The 14,452-nt window shown below is 35.4% G+C and overlaps 2 protein-coding genes and 1 long non-coding RNA gene across 14 annotated transcripts in view; 2 read left to right on the top strand and 1 right to left on the bottom strand.

The window, feature by feature from the left end:
* pimr201 (Pim proto-oncogene, serine/threonine kinase, related 201) overlaps nt 1-3,181 on the bottom strand; it is a 29,880-nt gene extending 26,699 nt beyond the window's left edge. For 7 of the 8 annotated variants that reach the window (XR_015489774.1, XR_015489776.1, XR_015489778.1 and 4 more), the window contains exons 1-2: nt 3,001-3,181; nt 2,552-2,659 (exon numbers count right to left, since the gene is read on the bottom strand). Coding sequence is in view for 2 of the 8 variants with exons in the window: in XM_087250823.1 (XP_087106949.1) it covers nt 2,552-2,659; nt 3,001-3,067 (175 nt within the window). In the remaining 6 variants the exon portion in view is untranslated. 8 annotated transcript variants of the gene reach the window in all.
* LOC141385583 (uncharacterized) overlaps nt 1-14,452 on the top strand; it is a 607,868-nt gene that overhangs the window by 417,456 nt on the left and 175,960 nt on the right. The window lies entirely within an intron of this gene.
* The window catches only part of LOC147844102 (uncharacterized), a 36,784-nt gene continuing 26,472 nt past the window's right edge, over nt 4,141-14,452 (top strand). The window contains exons 1-4 of the long non-coding RNA XR_015491667.1: nt 4,141-4,268; nt 5,674-5,748; nt 10,622-10,707; nt 14,074-14,226. This is a non-coding gene — a long non-coding RNA (uncharacterized LOC147844102). The remainder of the gene's footprint in view (nt 4,269-5,673; nt 5,749-10,621; nt 10,708-14,073; nt 14,227-14,452) is intronic.

Genomic DNA, 14,452 nt, shown 5'->3' with positions numbered 1-14,452 from the left:
AAGAAGATGTTTATTATCTACTGTAAATCTATCGAAAATAAAATTTGTTAAATAATTTATTTAGTCGGCTTTAAAGCTTTTTATCCCTCAGGTTGTAGATGTTCAAATAATTTTCTCCGCCAAATATTGTCCTATCCTAACAAACCGTACATCGAATGGAAAGAGTGAAACCAGAATGCTGGACAGAGTGACACGGCATTAACCGATTTCGGCTCATTTTCTCAACCTAAAATTAGGTGCATCCCTACAATTTAGCTTTAATCTAATTAAACACACCTGATCAAACTAATTAAGGGTGCTTTCACACCTACGCTTTTGTTTCGGAACGCATCTCGTTTGCCCAGTTAGCGCGGTTCGATTGGCATATGTGAACAGGGCAATCGCGCTCTGTTCTGCGCCAAAGTAATCGCTCCGAGATCGCTTGAATGAGGTGGTCTCGGCTCGATTGAAACGAACCCTGGAGCGGTTCGATTGCAGTGAGAAAGCGATCCGATCGCGGTTATATCACAGTGTTTTATGGATATGTAATAGGCTTACGGCTATATGAAGAGAGAATTATGAGTAAGGCGGGAAGTTTCGCGAGTCTCCGGATGCCCGCAAACGAGTGATGATCTCCCGGTAATCTCGTGTCTCTCTCCCAGTCCTCAAATAGGCATCATCGCGCACCCTTCTCACCCCTCCCCACCGTGTCTCTCCTCAGACAAGTCACGCGCGCGCACCCTGTCAATCACCACCAAACCACCACCTCTCCTGACAGCTGAGCGGGACGCTGCAAAATAAACCCTGACACTCTGACCAATGTAAGGAGAGTTTACTCGCACGTGACTTGTTTTAGCTCTTTTGGTCCGATTAGAAACTTTGCAGTGTGAAAGCGAACCGCTCCAAGAGCAAAGAGCAACAATGTAACAATTCTAATCTCTGTTTCGGAACAACTGAATCGATTCACAGGTGTGAAAGCACCCAAAGTCTTTCAGACTAGTTTGAAAACCTATAGGTAGGTGTGTTGGAGCAGGGTTGTAACAAAAATTCTGGCTCTGAGTTTGATACAGCTGCTCTAATACTGATCTATATGATCACACAGATGATGTTATTGATGATAACTGATGAAAAGCTAACATTCTGCGGTTATAGTGTTTTGTATAAACTGTAGTACTAGTGCAAAAACTTTTCTGCCAATACACGCTTTCCACCTTGTTGACAAACCCAACTTTGCTGATAGTGAGAATGCACATTAATGTGTAGACAACTAATGAATGTCTATATTTTCCCCAAAATGTAAAGTCCAGCTACTCCCAGCAGCAAACATTGACTGAGACCATGAGAAAATACATTAAAGACAAACTTTTACTGCAATATTATACAGATTGTGAAATGTATTTTTCTACATTTTTTGTGCGCCCACTTACACTAGTTTAATGTGCAGACAACTTCAAAAGATGAAAACCGTTCTCCAGAATGCAGGCACGAAAAATAATCATTTGATTTCTGTTTTAAAATGTCCGACTGTGTGTGTTTTTTTTTTCAGATTTAATTTGAACTATTGTTCTTATAGATATTTTGTGTACATGTACAATGAATGACATACACTAAAACTGTTGCATGTAATGTATGTCCTCTCATGCACAACAGCATTGGCACTACTGTAAATTACACTATAGTATGTGGTCCGGCATCTTAACATAAGCGAATAGCACATTTTATTTGATAATTAGGCAGATAAAGTATATTGTACAAGATAAAATAATGTACCTTTGTACAATCAGAAATAACTTGTCTTCAGTGTAAATATACACCCATACAGCATCTTGATGCATCTAAATTATATTAACTATTAGTGTAAATAGCATCTATTTTCAATTACCACTCTATTTGCACCTAAATAATGAATACTTCTGTTGCTGTTAACTTACTGTAAATGCAAATAGACATTGCCTTTATTTCTATTTAATCTTATTAATTTATATAGGCTATTGGTTGTTGCTCATACCTTTATCCAGGCTGAAGCAGTGTTTTTATTTCAGTCCATTGGAATAACCGGCAAAATCTGAGGGTTTTATCTTTGTTTAATGGTTTATCTATGTTAAATGAATGATTCTTCATATAGAATTTTTTGACTAACTGCATGCGTTTAATGTTTGACTTTTTTTCTCATGTTTAATTTGTGTTGTCACTTGTCACTTTGTGTACACTGGAAGCTTCTGTAGCTAAAACAATTTCCTTGTGCTTGTCAAGCACACTTGGCAACAAAACTGATTCTGATTCTTGTTTGTACGCGGATTCAAAAAAAGGTGAACAAATATTTGTACTGGTTTTATTTCTAAAATAATACAGAGCTCTAAAGGAAGAGGTTTTAACTTTTTCCTTTGTGAGCATTTTTGGCAGTTTTTCTAAGGTTTTTAAAAATTGTTTATATCTAGATCAGAATTATATAATATTAATGGTCATTTCATCCAGCCCCACTACAAAATATGCAGAGTCCACATTTGGCTCAAGGCAGGTAATTAAATCACTTTTCTACAACATGGAGGGAAAAAATCTGTTCCAAACGTACCTGAGACATTCGATGGCTCAACTGACATCGTTGAAGCAAATTCAGTCAACGGTCCTTCGGTCATTGATGGCCCTGGAACGGGCTCGATGTCCTGAATTTCTGTCAAAACTGTAAACAGATGCACAATGTGGTTATCTGTACATTATGGAACATTCATAATATAAAGACATTAAAAAACATTTACACAATATTAGTTATCGATCATACTTTCATACGCCATTTCAGCTTCTCTAAACCGTAAAATCCTGAGCTGGAAGACTATATTTTTCTAGTTCAATAAGTACTTCAACTCAAATGATGAAATCTTGGAAAAAATAACAATTTATCGGGCACAGTTACTACCCTGAAATGGCACCGAAGAGTGGGAATGACCCAATTAACGTTAGGCCTAAATTATATCGAGCAAAAGAATCAAATGATTTAAAGGTGTAATATACTACTTCAAATACCTGTAATTCCTCCAACTGACGTTGAAGCTGGTCCGGCGATCGGAGGTGTGTTTGCCGAAGAATCCATAAGTGGAAAATTTTCAAAAAAAACAAGTTTAAAGATTCAACTGTGCTGTAAAATCTCTGGAGGTCTGTCGATATGCAATAGACGACCACTTCTCTCGCGAGTTCAATATCAACTGAGGAAATGGCTTCGCGCGGCCGAATTTATGGAGCGCTGGAGCTGACGTCACGGCTTTTAGAACGAGGCGCTAAACCCGAGACTAATGTTTATATTTGATTCTCACGAGAAAATAAAAGTCACATTTCTGTGTTAAATCTCTCCCGTTTTAGGCAAGTTTTACACAAACAAATTGACCGAAAGGATATGGCCAATATCTTCCCTTTCCAGGCTCATTTAAAGATTTATTTTAAAACCCTTAAAGGACTTTCGACTTTACGATGCGAGTGTCATAATTGCAATACTTTGTTATAGTTTGATTGTTAAATATACAGCACAAAGTAATACATTCTAAAATAATTTTTAATAAATTATTTGACAATGTTATATGATGTTCATCATAATTTAAAAACAATAATAAAAACGCGTATTTGCACAAACGTAGAACATCAAGCCAAGGTGTGTGGGAGGTCTGGAAAATATATTTCTGTAGTAAAAAATAAATATATAAATAATAATTATTATTTTTAAGTATTAATTAACTCCATATTAGTCTATGCCATTTTCAATTCATGCAGCAGCAGGAATGAAGGAAATTTTTCAGTCAGCAGGCTAAAATTCTTAATATTTATTATATAGTATTGACAATAACATTGTACTAAAGTTGTTCTCATTTCAGAATTCAGCATTTAAATAATTGAAAATTAATAAATAATAATAAATATTCATCTCTCCGCCAAAAACGGTTACCACGGTGAAGTCTAGACAGGATACAGCTGCGGATACGCACATCAATATAGCATAATTTTTGTAACATTGTAAAACAATGAATAATATTTTTACAGTACTGTGGTGGTTGGGTTTAGGGTTGGGATAGGTGTAGATGTTAAGAAAATATAATTTACTGGGTAATTTAATAAATAACAAATAATTCTCGTTAACTTCCGGCCACAACCGTCTGTGATCTTCCAACAACCGTTAACCACGGGAGAATGGAGAGAAAGCAACAGGTGGACAAATGGCGCACAAAAAGAAAGTGTTTGAGGAAGAAAAGAAGCGAAATGGTGCTGAATTATCTAAGATTATCTGTCCAGGGCTTCATGTACAGGTCAGTGGTTCATGTGTAAATAGGCCTACTGTAGTTTTTCTTCTCCTTTTAGCGCTATAACCACCCAACATTTAGCTAACATCAGCTAGTGTGCAGCAGCGCCCATACTATCATCACATAAATATTACACGCTAATATTATTAATTGTAAAGTTACATGAGTGTTTAAAGACAGATAAGATATTCACGGAAGGTATACAGCAGGGGAATGGAGCTGTAGTGTGTAATATGTTAATGACAAATGTAATAGAGCAATTCCGTGCAAATGTCAACCTTGCCATGAAACAAAATTAGTTTCCACCAAAATACAAAATTCAAAAAAAAAAAAAAACAGAAAATAAGTTTCTGTAAGCAAGTATTTTACAGCACCTTATAAATACACAAAAATACATCTGTCAATGTTTTCAAACTATTATATTTGATTTACCAAAATCACAAGTGGCAATTTCACATCCATAATGACACTTTTCCCTTATAAATATGAAAAAATAAAAAAACAATAATTTTTGTTTTACAGAGAGCCAACTCTTAGTCTTTTGATTATCATTGTTTCTTTTTTGGGTTGTGCAGTTTAATTCACATAATTTCTACAAATGATGCTGTATGCTGTAAACTCACAGATTTTTTGTCACATCCATAGCACATGTTTATTTCCCTCATTTAAAGTATAAAATATGTTTACAGATTGATATTTTTCTGGTCATATAAAACTGTGGCGAGTTGCTCTGGAAAATATAAAGAAAAGTTTCAATATAATGTTAACATATGCTCTCTATGTGAATTTATGTTTTGTGCTTTTACTGCAAATGTCACATCCATAGCTGGAATTGCTCAATCACGTTTTATGATTTTCCTAAAAAAAACAGCCTCATTATTATATAATAAACTAGTTTAGATGTTTTAGAAAACTTTGTTGGCCTGTTTATGAGGTTTAAAGCTTGTAAAAGTTTTGGCACTAAGTTAGCTCTGTTGGTGCAGTAAACACACATCAGATACAGCCGGGGGCTGACAAGCAGGCAGAGGCAATATAAGGAGAGGGTGCTCGCTGCAGAGCCATTTGAGCAGAGCTGAGCTCCAGCGAGGGGGAGCATGAGCTCTCGCTCTGCCTCCTGTAAGCTGTTTTAATGCGTACACCAACCCCACTCCTAACCCTACCCCCAGTGACATCACTCGTAGAAGAAGTGCAAAAAAGGTGGAGCTCAAGCTCAAGCTCCCCCCTTGAAAATAAGAGCATTTGTCTTAATATATTGAGTCAAATGTATTGTTTTGCTAAATGTTGGCTTTAAGCTATTTTATGATTAATTATTAAAGACATTTTTGTTTAAATATCCATATTTCTATCTAATATGCATCTATTTACAGTTTGTAAGTGCTCCTTCATCTTACTTTCTTGTCTCCCATCTCAGAAAACTGATGTGCAGCTGTCCTATAAGATTCAGGCGGCCAAGAAGCAACAAAAGATCTGACTGGATGAGATTGAGGTACCTCCGTGAAGTTGGCACCCCATAAAAACAAATAATCCCCAAAACTATGCCATTCGTTTGTGCTACGTTTGTGCTGATTTGTGCCGCAAAAACGAACGTTTGTGCTGGTTTGGGGTCTGAGATATTAAGCATTATTTTTTTAACCGTGTGACGTCACTCTCCACCCCATGTTGCGCAATTGACTTCAAAACAACACAGGTCGTTTGTGCTCGGTTTGTGCTGGTTTGTGCCGTTAAAACGAACACGGTATCTGTTTTCCTCTTTTAGATATAAGCAAAATATTTCGGGAGCCGTGACGTCACTCTCCACCCCATTTCCTCCAAATCGCACAAAACTGGTATCATTCGTTTGTGCTGGGTTTGTGCTGGTTTGTGCCGTTAAAATAAACACTTTATCTATTTTCGTTGTTTAGATATAATCAAAATATTTCGGGAGCCGTGACGTCATTCTCCACCCCATGTTGTCTAAATCACACCAAACTGGTCTCATTCGTTTGTGCTCGGTTTGTGCTGGTTTGTGCCGTTAAAATAAACACTTTATTCTATTTTTATTGTTTAGATATTGCCTTATCAAAACATTTCGGGAGCCGTGACGTCACTCTCCACCCCAGGTTGTCTAAATTGCACAAAGCAGGTGTCATATGTTAGTGCTGGATTTGTGCTGGTTTGTGCCGTTAAAATAAACGCTTTATCTATGTTTATTGATTAGATATTGCCTAATCAAAACATTTTGGGAGCCGCGACGTCACTCAGCGCCCCATTATTTCCTCTAAATTGCACAAAACAGGTGTCATATGTTAGTGCTGGATTTGTGCTGGTTTGTGCCATAACAATTAACACTTTATCTATGTTTATTGATTAAATATTGCCTAATTAAAACATTTCGGGAGCCGCGAAGTTACTCAGCGCCCCATATTTCCTCTAAAATGCACAAAACAGGTGACATTCTTTAGTGCTGGATTTGTGCTGGTTTATGCCATTAAAATAAACACTTTATCTGTTTGTATTGTTTAGATATTGCCTAATCAAAACACTTAATCAAAACAGGTGTCATTCAATTGTGCTGGTTTTGCCATTTATAAACACTTTATCTGTTTTCCTTGTTTGGATTTAACCAAAATATTTGGTTAGATTTGTGCTGGTTTGTGCCATGAAAATGAACAACAGATATTTATATTTGTGTACAAATATGTTACTTTCGTTTTTGCTCGTTTGTGCTGCAAAAATATTATTTGTAAAAAAATTATATCAGATCATTAAGAGGTCTCTCCACCCCAGTTGCTACATATTTTCATTTGTGCTGGATTGTACCTGAAAGTTTCGTTAGTGTTGCTTCTTTTATTAAAATATTGAATGAAAGATAATGATATCAGCTACCCGCATATTTTAAAATATTTAAATTTGTTTGGGCTGATAGAAATTTTGTTTAAGATGCTTTATTTTTTTTAGATAGCCTAGGCCAAGGTTATTCTGAGATCTTTTTATTATTAGAAAAAGCATGAAGGATGCGAACATCATTTTGACAGATTTAATCCAAGTAAAAGGGCTTGGCCAATATAAAGATAATTGGCTACAACCCTGCTTTACTTATCTACTTCGTTTTAGTCTCATATGAGTAGCCAGCATGCTTAACGATAGAGGAAAAAAATTTATAGAAATAATTAAAAATAATATATATAGAATTTTTATTAGTTTTATTTATTAATTTTATAAAAATGTATTAATATAAATTTTTTTACCTGTTTAACCATGCTGCGATTTTCTCTTAAATACTCTTATCATCTGGTCGTCCATATTAGGCTGCTTTCGTATTTAAACTAGCAGCCTAAACTTTTCTGTTGTGGTAGGTAGGCCTACCACTTATAAGTAAAGCAGCTTTAGTTAACTTATTTAGTCAATATTTATTTTATGGGGAAAAATAGATTATAACACACGCAAACACATAGGCTATGCGTTTTCTACAGATAAGTTTTGGTTTTCGTGATTGTGTTGTTTGTCATACAGTAAAAGAACAATGTCCAAATGGCAATAAAATAACAATAAATAATTGATTAATTAATTACAATTAATAATAATAATAACAATAACAACAATCATATAAAATATTTACATTCACTTAATTGGTAAACACTGTGCTTTTTTATCACGGGCTGTAGGATGTTATTTTGACCATTTTGATTCGGTTTAATAAAAGATAAACATGTAATATTTTGTTATATTTTAGTTATCCTTAGTCTTCTTATTATTGTCATTATTATTAATATTATTATATTTATTTTATATTTAATAACTTGTAGACTCTTTAAACAATGAGGAAATAACTAAACTTTTTTAATTCAAGGCCCAGACAGCTTGTTTTGTAATTTAATGCCGGCTATAGGCTACCACCTGAAGGACGGTTATACGGCGTGTTGTGTTGTCGGCCGTCACCGGAGAAAATTAATTTAAACTTTAAAACTTTAGTTTTTTGGACTTTTGTTTGAAAGCTTTAGTGGCACTGTAGCTGTCCAAGGTACTGTTGTATAATTTAAATTATAGCCTATATATGCACCAATAAACAAGTCGAATGAATGAATGAATGAATGAATGAATGAATGAATGAATGAATATAGATTCTTAAATGTTGATATTGTTTTTGCTAATAAAAAATAACAAATATTAAACAAAAATTTAATAAAAATAAAATGAGCAATTTTGAATATTTATACAATTCAGTTAAATATAAACTGGACATTTTTGGGGACATGTAATTTCTCTGTGATCTTTAATATATACTGGGTAGCTATATTTTCTAAAATCTCAACCAGGAATTGCTTTAATATGAATATGCTTTACATCCTGATATGCTGTTGTTTCATTTTCATTCTTATTTCACTTGAAAAAATCGGTACTTAATGTTTGAATACTAAAATAAATAACAGCCATTGTTTAAATGGTTATTTTACCAACAAAATGTATATTTTATATTTTTATCAACTTTTGATATAAAACCTCTGTGTAATTTATTGATTGTTAAAAATGAAATAATTTAAGTGCTATATTTTTTATTAGTGAAAGTGCACGCTTATTTTGCCCAAGGCCTCTCAAAAAATATATTTCTGCCACTATAATACAAATGCAGTATTATTGTTTTATTATCATTGTTTATTTTTCCTTAATGTATGAAATTTTTGATAAATTTATTTCCCCTCCAATCATTTTCATTCATCACGTTAAATTTAGGTAATTTTCCCTCCAAATAAAATTGATTTGCTGTCTTACCTGGTTTGGCACGGAATGTAAGCCTAACAGCTCAGCATAAAAAAGGGTCCGAACGATTGGAAAAGCGGCTTTTAAAGAGACAAACTATATACGAAAGTTGTTTCAAAAAGATATTTTTTCCAAGAAAAATATACGAATTATATTTTAGTTTGAGGCCAACTGTGCGGGTGGATGATTTTCAGTCAGTGGAAAGTAGGCCTATGAATTTAATATGCCTCATGTTGTATCACAATCTTCTGTCATATATCCCAATCTTCTGTCATATATTGGCAATTTTTTTAATATGTCATAACACAAATGAGACTATTTTAGTAAATATGTAGCAACTGGGGTGGAGAGACCTCTTAATGATCTGATATAATTTTTTTACAAATAATAATTTTGCAGCACAAACGAGCAAAAACGAAAGTAACATATTTGTACACAAATATAAATATCTGTTGTTCATTTTCATGGCACAAACCAGCACAAATCTAACCAAATATTTTGGTTAAATCCAAACATGGAAAACAGATAAAGTGTTTATAAATGGCAAAACCAGCACAATTGAATGACACCTGTTTTGATTAAGTGTTTTGATTAGGCAATATCTAAACAATACAAACAGATAAAGTGTTTATTTTAATGGCATAAACCAGCACAAATCCAGCACTAAAGAATGTCACCTGTTTTGTGCATTTTAGAGGAAATATGGGGCGCTGAGTAACGTCGCGGCTCCCGAAATGTTTTAATTAGGCAATATTTAATCAATAAACATAGATAAAGTGTTAATTGTTATGGCACAAACCAGCACAAATCCAGCACTAACATATGACACCTGTTTTGTGCAATTTAGAGGAAATAATGGGGCGCTGAGTGACGTCGCGGCTCCCAAAATGTTTTGATTAGGCAATATCTAATCAATAAACATAGATAAAGCGTTTATTTTAACGGCACAAACCAGCACAAATCCAGCACTAACATATGACACCTGCTTTGTGCAATTTAGACAACCTGGGGTGGAGAGTGACGTCACGGCTCCCGAAATGTTTTGATAAGGCAATATCTAAACAATAAAAATAGATAAAGTGTTTATTTTAACGGCACAAACCAGCACAAACCGAGCACAAACGAATGAGACCAGTTTGGTGTGATTTAGACAACATGGGGTGGAGAGAATGACGTCACGGCTCCCGAAATATTTTGATTATATCACGAAAATAGATAAAGTGTTTATTTTAACGGCACAAACCCAGCACAAACGAATGATACCAGTTTTGTGCGATTTGGAGGAAATGGGGTGGAGAGTGACGTCACGGCTCCCGAAATATTTTGCTTTTATCTAAAAGAGGAAAACAGATACCGTGTTCGTTTTAACGGCACAAACCAGCACAAACCGAGCACAAACGACCTGTGCTGTTTTGAAGTCAATTGCGCAACATGGGGTGGAGAGTGACGTCACACGGTTAAAAAAATAATGCTTAATATCTCAGACCCCAAACCAGCACAAACGTTCGTTTTTGCGGCACAAATCAGCACAAACGTAGCACAAACGAATGGCATAGTTTTGGGGATTATTTGTTTTTATGGGGTGCCAACTTCACGGAGGTGATTGACGTGTTGATCCTCAGGATGGATAAAGAGCTGATCGATACTGAAAGGAGACCAGCTGATGCTGAAGCCTTCAAGATGGAGCAGCTCTCAGAGGCAAAAAAAAGTGAGTAACACACTCGAGACCTTGTTTCAACCTGCCATTGTCAAGAATGGTCAGCTGAGATGCAGTATTGCTTATTACTTGAATTTCATTGAAATTATTTTCTATGTGTGTATCTCTACTTTTACTTTCATTGAAGCACTCAACACAATCCAGAGGCATTACTAAATTAATGAATTTCCAGCAAGAGGGAAAGTAATTAATGTGTTTGTTAAAATACAGTAAAGAATGAAGTGCTTGTGTTTTGATGCTTTTTTTGACAACACAACTAACAGATGTGGAGGAGTTTGTGATTTTTTTTTTGTGGTCATTCAAACATAATAAGTTGAAAAAAGCTTTCTTACAAACTTTAGTCCTTTTCTAAACACAAACAAAACTGTCCACTCAGATCAGATCATCAGTTTTTGACTTCCTCTGGATTTGGTTGAAAGCAGAACATTACAAATGTTTAAACCCTTTAATAAAATGAAGGGCAGCACAGTGGTGCTGTTGGTAGCTCAATCACCTCACAACAAGAAGCTGGGTCAAGTGGCATTTCTGTGTGGAGTTTGCATGTTCTCCCGGTGTTCGCGTGTTAAACCGTGTTGCTCTTGTTTCCCCCACAAGTCTAAAGACATGTGTAATAGGTGAACTGGGTAAGATAAATTGTCTGTTGTGTATGTGTGTGAATAAGTATGTATGGATGTACGCGGCTGGAAGGGCATCTGCTGAAAATATGCTGGATGAATTGGTGGTTCATTCTGCTGTGGCAACCCCTGTTTATTAAAGGGACTAAGCCGAAAAGAAAAAGAATGAATGAATAAATAAAATGGGGTATGATAAGGATTTAGTTGTAAAATACGTGGCTGTCATAATTTAGGCCCTGTGTATTCCTGGAATTAAGATGACATTTTAATTAAGATCATCATCAAGATATTTGGACAATCACAAGTGGACAACGCTAAAGACTGCTGTAAACAGGGTGAAAGATTCTGAACTTGTCCTTGCTTCCCCCTTTCAGGCGTAGATCTCATTCTGTCAGATTGCTTTCAGTGTTAAAATGTCTATGTGGTTCAGCACATTCAAACAGCCATGAAAGACCACCTTCTTTTTACCTTCTGTTTGAACTGTGCTACCCAGAAAGGGTTTAGAAAAATTAGAAAAGCACAACTACCATGCATAATGTTGTGGAAAAAAATCAGGGAATTCAGAAAAATCTCTGCATAAGTAAAGCAGGAAAGCTCAGCTGAATGTGCTCCACCTTTGGATTTAGAGGGAGGTGATACTACAACACCATTGGATTAGAATCCTGTAAATTTCACCGCTCACATGCAGCGATTTGCTGGCTGCAGACCACTTCTCTGTTCATTGGAAGTAATGAATTATAATTATAAGCCTATAAATGTTAAAATATATTCATTGGAAGTAATGAATTATAATTATAAGCCTATAAATGTTAAAATATCTTAATATTTGTTGAAGGTTCCTGTAGTTGTTTAGTTGTGATGCACCATGACCTCTTTAAGTAGAAACGATTACTTTTCCCCCTGTTGTTTAAAAGATTAAAGACAACTGACTTTCCCAAATTGTCTGCAGTAATGTGACAAATATCAACAACCGTCTCTAGGGTTTACAGAGAATGGTCTGAAAAAGAGAAAATATCCAGTGAGCGGCAGTTTTGTGGGGGCAAATGCCTTGTTGATGCCAGAGGTCAGAGGAGAATGGCCAGACTGGTTTGAGCTGATAGAAAGTCAACAGTTACTCAATTAACCACTCGTTACAACCGAGGTATACAGAAGAGCATCTCTGAATGCACAACACATGGAACCTTGAGGTGGATGGGCTACAGCAGCAGAAGACCACAACTCCTGTCAGCTAAGAACAGGAAACTGAGGCTACAATTTACACAGAGTCACCAAAATTGGACAATAAAAGAGATTGGAGAAACGTTGCTGGGTCTGATGAGTCTTGATTTCTGCTGCGGCATTCAGATGGTAGGGTCAGAATTTGGCATCAAAAACATGAAAGCATGGATCCATCCTGCCTTGTATCAATGGTTCAGGCTGGTGGTCGTGGTGTAATAGTGTGGGGGATATTTTCTTGGCACACTTTGGGCCCATTAACACCAACTGAGCATCATGGCAATGCCACAGCCTACCTGAGTATTGTTGCTGACCATGTTCATTCTTTATGACCACAGTGTACCCATCCTCTGATGGCTACTTTCTGCAGGAAAACACCATGTCATAAAGCACGAATCATCTTAGACTGGTTTCTTGAACATGACAATGAGTTCACTGTACTCAAATGGCCTCCACAGTTACCAGATCCCTATCCAATAGAGTGCCCTTGTGATGTGGTGAAACAAGAGATTCTCATCATAGATGTGCAGCTGAAAAATCTGCAGCAACTGCGTGATGCTATCATGTCAATATAGACCAAAATCTCTGAGGAATATTTCCAGTATCTTGTTGAAACTATGCCAAGAAGGATTAAGGCAGTTCTGAAGGCAAAAGGGGGTCCAACCCAATACTAGTAAGGTGTACCTAATAATGTGGCCGGTGAGTGTATGTACGTGTGTTAAATTTATTAGCTGTAATTTATTTTATGTTATAATATACGGGCATATTAAATATTTATATGGATGTCCGAGAACAACTTCAAATAATTTAAATGATTTTGTCTTGAAAAATATTCCTATTAGATATTCAGGTAAAGTCTAAATTATTAATCCTCCTGTAAATGATTTTTTATTTTTCAAATATTTCCCAAATATTGTTTAACAGAGCAAGGAATATTTCACAGTATTATTTCACAGTCTTATTTGTTTTATTTTGGCTAGAATAGGAACCGTTTTTATTTTTATTTTTTCAACATTTCAATATTATTAGCCCCCTTAAGCAATATATTTTTGTCAATTGGCTACAGAACAAATCTTTTTTATACAATGACTTGCCTAGTTGCACTAAATTGCCTATTTAACCTAATGAACCTAAAAAAGTCTTTAAATTGACCTTTAAGCTGAATACTAGTATCTTGAAAAATATAATATTCTTTAAAGAGTAAGAAGTAAGAAATTTGACTAAGAAATTCATTCATTTTGCTTCGACTTAGTCTCTTATTTAACTGGGGTCACCACAGCAGAATGAACCCCTGTCTAAGAAATGATAATTAATATTTTCATAACTGTGCGAATAATACATTATAATGTTCAGACCATATTTTATGAATAAGTGTATTATAAGCTGACAAAATGCAGAATATATTAATCCCAAATAGGTGTTTATTGTCAGGCTTGTGATAACAGAAGTGACAGGTGAGTACAGCAATTATAACAACCTTTGAGGGAAAGCCTGATCAACTGATTGTTTTTTTTTTTTTTTTTAATAGATCAATTAGTCTGGGAAGCAAACTCTGAGCACAGATGAGGACGGTGGTGGTGTTAGCCAGGAGCTGGTGAAACCTAGAGAAGGAAGACAAAGACCAGTAAGGAAATGTAGGAGACCTGGAGGGAATCGTGAAATCGGGATGTATTCCAGCAAGGCAAGGAAAGCATAGGTTTGAGTAATGCACACTGAAGGCTATACTGACTGACGAGAGTGCTAGATTGATTAGTGATGAAGAATTCTGGTGATTGGGTTACTTTTGCTAAATGCAACATTTCGACATTTCACTGAGGTGTTGTATGTAGTTCACCCAAAATATCGCTATCAAAATAATAAATATTAAAAATAAAACTCAAATGTGAATAAATGATGACAGACCTTTC

Source organism: Danio rerio, chromosome 5 (assembly GCF_052040795.2).
Source record: "Danio rerio strain M-AB ecotype USA chromosome 5, GRCz13ab, whole genome shotgun sequence".
Taxonomy (NCBI): domain Eukaryota; kingdom Metazoa; phylum Chordata; class Actinopteri; order Cypriniformes; family Danionidae; genus Danio; species Danio rerio.
The sequence above is the reverse complement of the archived record's forward strand: the minus strand, read 5'-3'. Positions and strand labels throughout refer to the sequence as shown.